At 33.4% G+C, this 12,481-nt stretch overlaps 1 protein-coding gene across 1 annotated transcript; it reads right to left on the minus strand.

Annotated features, from left to right (window-relative positions):
* Nucleotides 1-188: 188 nt before the first annotated feature.
* Nucleotides 189-9,909, minus strand: LOC110020875 (peptidyl-prolyl cis-trans isomerase CYP65). The gene is made up of 11 exons (XM_020719147.1): nucleotides 9,321-9,909; nucleotides 9,167-9,229; nucleotides 8,955-9,058; nucleotides 8,250-8,341; nucleotides 8,071-8,160; nucleotides 7,667-7,742; nucleotides 7,200-7,573; nucleotides 6,575-6,831; nucleotides 5,948-6,236; nucleotides 892-1,008; nucleotides 189-802 (listed from the first exon to the last, which is right to left on the minus strand). Exons 1-11 carry the CDS (start codon nucleotides 9,446-9,448, stop codon nucleotides 596-598), a joined length of 1,797 nt encoding a protein of 598 aa, XP_020574806.1. The 5' UTR covers nucleotides 9,449-9,909; the 3' UTR covers nucleotides 189-595.
* Between the last annotated feature and the right edge of the window lie 2,572 nt (nucleotides 9,910-12,481).

A 12,481-nucleotide genomic window follows, 5' to 3' on the forward strand; every position in this document is an offset into this window, starting at 1 on the left:
CAATAGTTTGAAGATCTAAATCTTTTCAATGGTGCACCAACAAAAACAAACATATCGCTCCATTTCTATGCAAAACTTGAACAGATAACTTAGAATTACTAAGTTAATTTACAAAAACATCTTCAAAGATGAAAATAAACATCCGAAAATAAAAATAAAAATAAAAATAAAAATCGCAACGTGATATCCTCGCCAAAATTTGATCATGATGACTCGAAACAATCTAACGTTTAAATATATACAGAAGCAGGAGCAGAATCATGTCATGTCTAGGATGGGCAATTGCTCACATTTTATAATTTCTCTATACAAATAGTAAAATTTAATACCTTTTTCTTATGTAATTTAGAGAATTTGATAATATTACCCACCCTAAATAATAATGCCGGTTCCACCCCATGACATACAAAACAAAATTAATCAATGAAAACTTAAATCACTCAGCCATTCCTGTTGTAACCCCCACCCACCCACCAATAAAGCTCATAGACCAACTCTTCTAAAGATTGTTCAGATAACATATACTAACAGGATTGAAATCCATAAGAAGATTTTTCTTACCAGGCCCCTCTGATAAACATAGATGGCAAAGTATTCACCAGCTTGAAAAATTATTATATTCTACAGTTGATGCTGCTACCTTTCTCTTCTTCATGGAGGAATCAAGACCTGTATTGTTGTTGCCTTCTGCGGCGTCGGATCTGGTGTTCCTCGATTTAAGATACTTTCCCACACCACCAGTTGAAGTTTCATTCCCAGTTGCAGCTGTAGCTGGATTGCTGAACCATGAACCCACTTTATGCTGAAAATAAGGATTAGAAAGACTAGAATGTTAGAACTTGCATCCATCACCACATAAGAATTGAATGCCAAATAAATTTCGAATATAACCTTGTCGTCATCATCTTCGATGGCTGGAGCAGCCTCCTTTTCTCCTTTCTCTTCATCCTCATCCGGCTCAGTGTAGGGATTTACAAAAATTTTTACATTTATGATCTTTATCTCTTCCTGCATAACCAGAAGGAGCTTGATAAAATTATAGGCGCAGGAGAAACGAGTATGAAAGGAAATGCAAGATCTTGTCAACCAATACAGTTTTCAATTTTTTGAATAATTATTTTCTGTAAGGAACAAAATTACTAAACTAAGAAAAAATGAAACTCATGTCGGTTGAGGAAACATCTCCCAAAATTATGTAATTACACTTGCACTACACTCGAATGAACTATACATTTAACTAGCACTTACAAGGTTGAAACTGAAAAAAAAAATATGTGAAGGGTAAAAAATAAAGGGGTTAAATCTCAAAATGGTCCCCAAACTACTCGGATGTCATGAATTTAATCATATTGTTTTGCAGCGCTCCAATCTAGTCCCCCAGATTGCTGAAAATTGATCCCAATTGATTCCTCAGGGGCGAAACAAAGATCAGATTTGTATAGTAGGGGGATTAAATTGATATCATTTGTGCCATGATTTCTAGACAAGGGACCCATTAGAATACATTTTAAATAGTTGGGGGACTAAATTGGAGTGTAAAACTCTAGGAATAAATTTGTCATTTTAGGATTTAATCCCAAAATCAATCAATTACCGACTCAAAACACCTATTTTTAAACTCCACATAAACCAGGCTAATAGGTAACATTAATGCAGGATCAATACCAATTGAAGTTTAGATTAATTGCATCAAAAATAAATAATTCAAATTTAATTTAAAATCCCCAACTTAGCTTAGAAGAATGTCCGACAGCAACGGAGGAAATACCGCAAGAAATTACAAAAAAAGTGGAGCTACAAAAATCACCGCAGTACCCTACTACACTACCCTGTAGCTAAAGTAACCGCAAATCTCTAACCAAAACACAGCCTCTCTTTTATTTTTCAATTTATTTAATGAATATTTTAAAAAACAACGCCACAACAAGTCAACTATCTGCAGAAAAATCGAAGCAACCATGTCAAATAGCTCAAAAAATTTTAAAGTTTCTATGAGAACAAAATGCAATTATATAAAAGTAGACAATGTTTTCTGAACTAGTTAAACCAAATAGGTCGACTAGAAAAGCATATTTAGAAACAAAAACAACAACAAGCCTTTATCCCACTAAGTGAGTCGGCTACATGAATCATTTTCCTCCATTGCATCTTACTAAGTGTGCTGTTTTCATTTAATTCTAATAAATTAAGATCATTTTTTTTTTATAAACAATGCCCAATTTTTTCTAGGTCTACCTCTGGCTTTCTTAACGTAAGTCAAATCAAAAACATCTACTCTCCTAACTGGATCATCAGGTGGTCGGAGTTTAATCTGACCAAACCATATAAGACGACTCTCTCTAATTTTGTCCGCCATTGGAGCTACACTAACCCTATCACGGATATATTCATTTCGCATTTTTTCTCTTAAGTCTAAAGCCACTCATCCACCTAAGCATTCTCAACTCCGCAACACTTAACTTAGTTTTATGCTTCTATTTTAAAGGCCAACATTTTGCGTCAAAGATCATTTAAGGTCTCACCACCATCTTATAAAATTTTCCTTTCAACCTAAGCGGTACTTTTCTATCACACAAAAGGCCCGAAGTAGTTCTCCACTTCAACCAACCAACTTGAATTATACTAAGAACATCCCCATCTATATCACCATCACTTTGAACAATAGACCCAGGATATCTAAAGCATTCACACCTTTTAATAATTTGAACACCTATAGTTACAACTCTGTCACTAGAACTACTACTACTAAAATTACATTCCATGTATTTAGTTTTAGCTCTACTCAAACCAAAACCTTTAGATTACAAAGTAGACCTCCATATTCAAGTTTTTCCTTAGCTCTTTCTCTAGTCTTATCCACAAGAAGTATATCATCAGCGAAAAACATGCACCAAGGTACATCCACCAGTTAATGTCCAATACAAAAATCTATAACTAAAGCAAAAATATACGGGTTTAAAGCCGATCCTTGATGTAATCCGACCGAAATAGAAAAATAATCGACCAATTCTCCTTCTGTTCAAACACAAATAACAACTCTAGCACATATCTTTAATGACTTTAATATAAGTCATATCAACACCTTTCTTCTCCAGAACTCTCCAAAGGGCATATCTTGGAGCCTTATCGTAAGTTTTTTCTAAATCAATAAAAATCGTATGAAGATCCTCCTTATTCTCTGTGTCTTCGCAATCTAACCTCTCAATAAATGTATAGCTTTCATAAGAGACCTACCCAACATAAATCCAAACTGATTATGAGAAATCTTTGTAACAAGTCTTAACCAATGTTCAATTACTCTCTCCCATAATTTAGAAGTATGACACATATCAACATAATTCTTCTAAAATTTGCACAAATTCTTATGCATCCCCTTTATTCTTAAAAATGACCAAAATACTATTCATCCACCCAGACATCTTTTTAGTTTTAAAAAAAATATTAAAGAGTTTAGTAAGCTAAGAAACTCCCAAATATTCTAAATATTTTCACACTTCAATTGGGATATCATTAGGTCCTACAAACTTTCCACCCTTGGTTTTCTTTAAAGACTCTTCAACTTCTTTTTCACTAATGTGACGGTAAATTAAAAAATTGATTATTATTAACGATATTAAGATTACTAAGGCCGATCGTATTTTCAGAAACATCATTGAAAAGTTTATCAAAATAACTCATCCACCTATGTTGAATATCTTTTTTTAAGAAAAACACTTTTTGATTTTAATCTTTAATAAATTTATACTTGAGTTAAATCTTTACTTTTCTTTTCTCTCTGTTTGATTATGTTATACATCGATTTTTCACTATATTTAGTATTTAATCTATTATAAAGATCACTAAAAGCAGAATTTTTAATGTCACAGATAGTTCTTTTAGACTCCCTACGAGTCATTCTATATTTTTCTCATTTCTCTATACATTTAAACTAATTTTTATAACATAAATTCTTAAATTTCATCTTTTCTTGCACATTATTATTCCACCACCAGCTATTTTTATTTATAAAAATTTTTCAATTTGATTTTCCAACTACATCTTTTGTCAATTGTTTAATAGTATTTGTTACTTTGTCCCACATAGAATTTGCATCTTCATGAACATCTCAAATCTTGAAATCCTAAAATTTATTCAAAAGAATAGTTTTATTTGCGTCTTTTAAGTGCCCTCATTTAATTCTATGACAATGATTCTTATTATTCTTTATTTTAAAACTCTTCAACTTAAAATCTAGAACTAATAATCGAAGTTGAGTACTTAAATTCTTACTTTGGAATGACCTTATAATCTTTACTTTCTCGACAATCTCTTATTCTCATAAAAAAATATCAATTTGTATTTTATTAAATCCATTCGTATAAGTAATAATATGCTCATTTCTTCTCTTGAATAAAATATTAGCAATACAAAAATCATACGCTAAAGCAAAATCTAATATGTCTCTACCTTTTCATTAATCACTTCAAAGTCGTAGTCACTATGAATATTTCTAAAATTTTCTACTACTTTATCTACATGTCCATTTAAATTTCCTTTAATAAAAATTCTTTCTTCAACAGGTAAAATTTGTATTAATTCTTTTAAGATTATTCTAAAATTTTTCTTTAGAACCTATATCTAAACCTACTTGAGGAACACAAACAATTATAATATTAAAAAAATCTTAGCATCAACAACAATCTTATGGCTATAATTATATCTCCAGTTATATTAATTTTTACAATATTATATTTTAAACTCTTATCTATAATTACACCTACACCATTTCTAGTGTGACTCTTACATGAATATCAAAGTTATTAATCTCATTAGTTTTTTCTCCAACCCATTTAGTTTCTTGAATACATAAGATATTTATCTATCTATGAATCATAATATCTCTATGAATCATAATCATAATATCAACTAATTCTATTAATTTATCTATGAAAGTACCTATATTCCAAGATCTCATTCTAATATTAGTTTTATAGACTAACTTATTTACCCACATCCATCTGTAATGCGAGAATCATTTTTTATTTGACACTACACCCGAGCGTCGATGTAACGACTCTCACACACTTTTCACCGTATTCAGGTCATAAAGCGTGTTGCTTCCAGGGGATGCCCTAGCATTTACAAAATAAAATGATTCATGTCATGATTTTTCAACAAATTTTACATTGGTTGTCAACTACCTAATGCAGCCCTCCACTTTTTCACATCCGGGGCTTGAGACACGTAATGATAGTGCTAAAAAAATCATATTTAGAAAAAAAAATCAAGAATGTAAAATATGGAGCTAGAATGAAGAAATAAGGAAACAAATACACTTGCAATAGGAATCCATGTATATTGGATCACATTGGCGGGCACCATGAACTCAGTTTAAACTTTTCATACTAATCCTCTAATGATTGGACAGCTTGTTGCTTCTAACATATGAACACTAAATGTGGAATTAAAAGAAAGCGGCATTTACATATACACCATACAATTCTTATATATTTACATATCTAACACCTAAAGTTTCATATTTACATATAGAACACTCAAATATTTGACATCACATCAAAAGCACCACTATCACTAACCTTTTAAAAGTGAAATATACATTTTCATGCATAGATTTTTAATACCAAAATGTAAAAGATGTAAATATCAAAGGTGTTAAATATGTAAATGCATAAGAATTTGGTGTTACGTATGTAAACTTCCCTGAAAGGAAAAAAAGCCTATTGTAGTCGAACTACTTCAAAACTATGCAACGACACCCTCAATTATAGAAGAGGTTGCCCATCTAGCATAGTAGATGGATTACAAGTGTTCCTTAGCCATGATAACCAGAATGAAAAATGACATCGTAAAACTATGTGGTTCATACACGGTGGCGCGGTATGAAAGATTATATTTGCAAAATAAAAACTGGCAAGTATGAAGAAAATAATTGCAAAGTTGCACTCACCAAAGGTCGATCATCGTCATCAACAGGAACCTTTTCCATAGCAGCGAGGGTGGTCAAGCCACCTACAACCATACCGAACACCGTGTGCTTGAAATTTAAATGGTTTGCAGACTTGTATAGAACGAAGAACTGGGAGCCATTTGAATGAGGTCCACTGTTAGCCATACTAACAACACCCCTTCCTGAGTGCAATACTTTTGAATTTAACTCATCCTTGAAAGGCTTACCCCAAATGGACTGCCCACCCGTTCCAGTACTCGTCGGGTCCCCGCCTTGAATCATAAAGTTTCTAAAGCAATTGGAATCAGAATTCTATGTGAAACAAAAAAAAAAAAGGGTGGGAGAAGTTTTACATACATACCATTTGATATCCTATCTATTTACATATCTAACAACTAAACTTCAATTTTACAAACATGCCAGCTTGCCTATGCATAAAAAGGTGTGTTTCACATTTTAAAAGTTAAAATAGTGGTACTTTTGATGCGATACTAAAGATTTGGATGGTATAAATGTAAAAAATAAAGTTTAATTGTTAGAAATGTAAATACATGGGAATTTAGTGGTATGCATGTAAATGGCCCAAAATAAAGTAAATCAAGCCATAGTGTTAGACTTTCAACATACCTTATATTTCGATGAAAAGAAATCCCATTATAATATCCCTGTTCACAGAGAGTGATGAAATTTTCACATGCCCGCGGAGTTATATCACAGTGAAGCTCCACATTCAAATCGCCATGTGTCGTATGCAGCTGAACATATCCTTTTTTCTTTGGATTTTTTTCAACTTTGATATATTCAAATTCATTTTTTGTAACTGGATCATAAGAAGTTGATGTAAATGATCTTGAAGCAGCGCCGGTGGTGAAACGGCTTTTCACCTTCATATATTTAAAATATTACAGTATGAGAATCGAAGTAATAAACATAAAATTCGGAAAAAATGCCAAGTGATAAAAAATGAGTAAAGTGTCAAAATAGGCCTCTAAATGTTTAAATGAGCCATTGTAGTCCAGGAGCCCATAAAAGTGTCAAATTAATCCCCAAACTCTTTAATTTGTGGCAGAAATAATCCTCAGTGGGTAATATTTCAACCAATATTAAAATAATATGGGAACTAAATTGATACTTGTATATACTCTGGGACTAAAATGACCCCCTGTAAAGATTCAAAGGACTATTTTGACACTTTTCTAGATAAAAAATTAAGCTAACACCACTCGGATAGAAATAAAGAAACTTCACATACTAGCTTCGCGTTTACAGGTGCCCTTTCTCCTGCCCTGTGCATCGCAATACGAGCTGCTGTTTTGTCACTAGAAGCTACTTTTGCTGCTTCTGCGCTTCTCCCATAAACAGAAGCAGATGCTGCATCCACGATACTAAAAGATTGAGTCGGTTTATCATCTCCTTTAGAATTTGAATTTTTATCTTCTTTGATGCGTGATCTTGCAGCCAAAATGGCAGCAAGAGCGGATGCTCTTTCATTTTGTGCTTTGCTTCCACCACCACCAAGTAAAGCAACTTGCTTTGCCTTTTCCGTTCCAAGATCTAGCAGCATTTGCTTGATATCACCAGAAACATTTATGTTATAGGTAGGATCATCTTTCATCCTATTCAAATCTGAAAAATGTTAACAATAAGTTATCTTCTTCATGCAATATATATCAGAGAGGATGAATCTAATATTTCCTCCATTAAAAAGGGAATTCTCACCATCATCTTCAAGCTTCAGATTTTTTTTGAAATGATCAAATTCAACGACCACCTTGCTATCAAGTGCATGCGGATTCTGTTGATAAATCAGCAGAACAATGAGCCAATAGAGAGTAAATGGTAGCTTGAAAATAGACAAAAGTTTCGGAATGGTCCATTGACTCTTTATATGGTGCCGTTTAAGTCCCAGAGTCTATAAAAAATGCTAAGTTAGTCCCCAGGTTCTTTTAATGGGCGCTAAAATATTCTTCTCTGTGGATTATTCCAGCCCATAATAAAAGAGTCTGCAGACTAATCTGACACTTTTATATATCCGAGATTAAAATGGCCTCATATAAATAGTCAAGAAACTATTTTTGGCAATTTACTCCTTGAAATATCATACAAATCGTTTGACTAATCACCTGAATTGTTATCAAATCATCTTTCGTAAATGGTTCATCTGTTAGTAACTCCTTCCAGTTTTTGTTTTTGATATTTAGTTCTTTGATTGCCTGTTGCATGATAAAATATCAAGATTTATTAACCGAAAAGCATATATCTCAGACCCCTGCAAATATTTCTTTTTCTCAGGGAATCATACCTCATGAGAGAACACATTTCCAGTAGTTTTTACAGCAGTGATGTGTGTAAATTCTGTGAAGACTTTGTTGAGAACAGGACAATGAAACTCCCCTGCAATAAAAGAAAAAAAATCAAACACACAAATGAATGTTTTTAATAGTTTTCCTTAGAAATGAATGCAAATCCGTTGTAGAAGATATCCTTCATAGAATGGTACAAAAGAAAATGGACTTTCATGGTTTGTCTGATTATACTTTTCTAAGTTAAACTCAAACAAAATTTCTTATTTCCCATTTAAATTTTATGTTTTTACATATCTAAACCCCATTCATATTTACATGCATACAACTCAAATCTTTAACATCACATCAAAAAGTACCACCATCACTACCTTTTTAAAAGTGAAATCCACCTTTTTCATGCATAAGTTTATGACACAAACATATTATAAGGGTAAATATCAAAACTTTGGGTGTTACATAAATAAATATATAAGATTTGTTGGTATGAATGTAAATGACCCTTTTAAATATCCAGCAGACCTAATGTTTCTACCATAAATTGTAAAACTAGAAATAGACATTACAGTGATTCAACAGCAATCTATGTAATTTATCATCTGTTCATATAATTCTATGACCACTGGAGTTAACGCTCAGTCATATTTTTTCAGAGATAAAGGAAATAGAATCTGAAAAAAGAATAAAATCTGGTTCTGAGATACCATCTGAATTCTTGTGGAATGTCAGGGGAATTAAATCATCCTGCTTCAGAGGCCCTCCATTGACAGGATGCTTCCCAAACTTCCTAATATACGGGATTATATTCCTGCGCCGAATATCTCAATACCTTATAAGTCAGATCAAAAGAAAAACCATATCATCTTCATTAAACAATACAAATTAGGGCAAGGGAGGTAAGCGAGAAGTCGCTTACATTACATCGAACACACTTCCATCATCCGTGCAGACGGGATCCACGAAAGGAGTGAATGTTAACCTACAGCCAAAAAATGTAAAATTTGGAAATGAAGAAATACAAAGGAAAAAAAAAACCATGAGATTGTCAAAATTGAAAGAGAATTACGCACGAGCAGCAGTAGAATGGAAGGCGCTTGAAAGGTATGCCATTGTCTTTGGATTTAGCGCCGCCCCACTCCGTTGCCCATTCTGTCTTCGTGATGAACATTCGATCCTTGCTGTGCTGTTTCTTCCCCATCTTCTCCGATGAACACCGAGAGCAAGGGAGAAAGGGGCTGATCAGCAAAGACTTATGAGGCTCTTTGGTAGCAGGATTTGATCAGGATTTAACCTAAATCCTGCCAAGCATCAAAAATGACAACTTCAAATCCCGTTTCTCCACCGTTTTGCCTTAAATCCCGGATTTAATAAATCCTGTTGGGAGGTGGATTTATGGGATTCAGAAGATCTGAAGCGCGGGAAGCGGGGTGGGAGAAAGGATGAGAAAGATGAAGATTAGTCCGGTACGAGTGGAGTGGGAAAAAAAGATATACGGGAGTATAGGAGTTCTTTTGTACGCCGCAATCCCGTCGTTGCCTTCACAGGTAGCTCGAGTCGCGACTGTACCGCTAGGGTTTCGAGCAGGGTAGGACGAAGAAGGGGACAGTAGAAGATGGTTTCGAGCGAAAGGAGAGGGGAGCGAGGCAGCGAAGGTTTGCGGGCTGCAGAGGGTATTTGTGAAAATATGTTGATTTAGTGTAATTTTATTTTAATCAGAATAAATTATGGCTTTTTTTTGCATGTTAATCTATGCTTATTTTATATTTTATGATTATCTGATATTTAAAAAATTATATTTTTATCATTTTATGCAGGTTATAGGATTTAAGGTGCTTCGAGGAGAAAAAAAAGATAATTGGGAATAAAATAATGAAAAACTAGTCGGGCGCTCTTCCAACAGAGTGCACTTTTTCCAAGCCCAAATCTACCTGGCTTGTGAGACAAAGCGGGTGGAATACATGCGTTGTGACTAGGGCACATCCACACCGTACCAAGCGCCCTCACGCCATATGCTCAGCGCTCATGTGCTATATCTTGACCATGGCACAACGCCCCCCGCACTCATTAAATGGTGTAAGTGTGCCTTACGTATATGCATACATGCCACCCTGTGCCAGTCTCGAACTAGTTTCAAAGTACCTGCATCGGGCACGAGCGTGCCCAGTATGCAAATTCAATTAAGGGAAGATTTCTTGCCATTGAAAGAGCCCTAACTATAAATACATGTCTTGGATTGAGAGGAGACATCTTTGAACGATTGTAGACAAAGTTTTCTGCAAAAGAGCGAATTGAGTTTGTTCCCTAGGGGTTCTTCTTTTTCCTTGAGGGAGAAAGTTTCTAGGCTTGTTTTTCTTGTGCTTTAAAAGGGAACTTGTGAGAGAGGAGGATTTTGGAGTTAATTCATTGTACGACAATGATTATTGCTTGTGTGGAGAGTGAACTCTTGGGTTGTAGATTTTTACTTTCATATATTTAACTCTTTTTTATATTTTAAATGAATTATTTCTCGGTTTTCCATCCCATTTCTCGTATCAAAATCTCTTTCGTGCTTCTGTGATGTAAGATTAGATTGTTTTATATGGTTTTCTCCATATGATTTCCCCATATATGTTTTTTTGTAATGTAATGCATGTATGTTGTTGAGTTAAACTTTTGAACTTAGTTTACTATTGATTTGGCTGGTTAGGATGTTAAAAACACTATGAATGTCATCTGCTAGAAAAAATATGTTAACTTACCAAAACCTAGTGGAATATGTATATTGTCATTAGGTTTTTGCACTTTATATAAGGGATCTGAAGAGTGATGGGAAACACTGCACGGTTAAGTCTCACTTAACTGTAATATAGTCTCCAACTCTTGTTAAGATCTAGACATAGACTAAAAAGTACTTTGCCCCTGGTTGACAAGTATCATATAGGAAAAAATTTGTTAGGAGAACCACGAAAACGCTTTACACCTGAGTCACAGAAGCACGACCCTCATCCCCTTTTAAGGACACTCGAACTCATGCTTCTTGTTGTTTCTAGATTTTGTTGTTTTGTTTATTGTGTATACTTTCATTTTTACAATTATGATTGAATAGAACTAGGTTTCGTGTGTTAGTAAACTAGAGTTCACCTGTAGGAATAGCTTTTTAACTATTTTCTCATGTGATCGACACACAGAATCAAAACACTTATGCTTGCATGCTTGGCCGCTTTTAGTGGTTTTACATACCAACCATTCAAAAGGTTGAATAAAACATTTCAGCCACGCAAACTTTAAATATAACATTTTAACTAAACATAATCTTAAATATTACATTTTAATCACATGAAACTTTCAGTCGAAGTCTTCACTAATGCGTAAAGGAAGGTAGTTGTACTGAAAAAAAAAGTCATTACAATGTTATATTTTAAATTTGAATTGTTAAAATGTTATATTTAATATATTTACTGTTTGGTACGTAAAAACCCCAATATATGTTAAATACATAGCATATAAGCTTAGTTTAAAACATAAAATATACAATGCATAGACACACACACATACAGACATCTACACACACACACATATATATATGTATATGTGTATATATATATATATATGTAGATATATATATATATGTATATATGTCTATGTGTATATGTATGTATGTATATAACAAAAATACTATTGTGTATAACAAAAATACAAAAATATATATATAAGATTAAATCTTACATAACATACAAATTTTGAAAAATACATATTGTGTATAACAAAAATATTGTCACGAATCTCTCATTTTTGGGCGTACAATTTAATAAAATTCCATTTCTTACTTTATTTTCTAGGAAGTTTATGTACCACACAATTTTTATGGATTTACATATCAAACACATGATATTTATATTTATACCATTTTCGTGCTATAAATTTACACATAAGAAGGGTACATTTGACTTTTAAAGATGGGTAATTGTGTTATTTTTAAGGTGATGTTCAAGAGTTTCAGTGTTTATGAATATAAATATTAAAATTTATATGTTTGATATATGAATAAATAGAAATTGTGTGCCATGTGTAAATGGCTCCACTTTTTATCACGGGATTTGACACGCCGAGTCGTAACTAGGGGTGTAAACGAGCCGAACATGAGTGAGCCCGGGCTTAGCTCGTGTTCGGGTTGTTTATATTTCGAGCTCAAAAAGTGTGTTCGTGTTCGGCTCGCTTGCTTAGCGAGCCGACAAGCCGAACACGAGGCGTT

The sequence above is a fragment of the Phalaenopsis equestris genome, unplaced genomic scaffold (assembly GCF_001263595.1).
Source record: "Phalaenopsis equestris unplaced genomic scaffold, ASM126359v1 Scaffold000107, whole genome shotgun sequence".
NCBI classification, from domain to species: domain Eukaryota; kingdom Viridiplantae; phylum Streptophyta; class Magnoliopsida; order Asparagales; family Orchidaceae; genus Phalaenopsis; species Phalaenopsis equestris.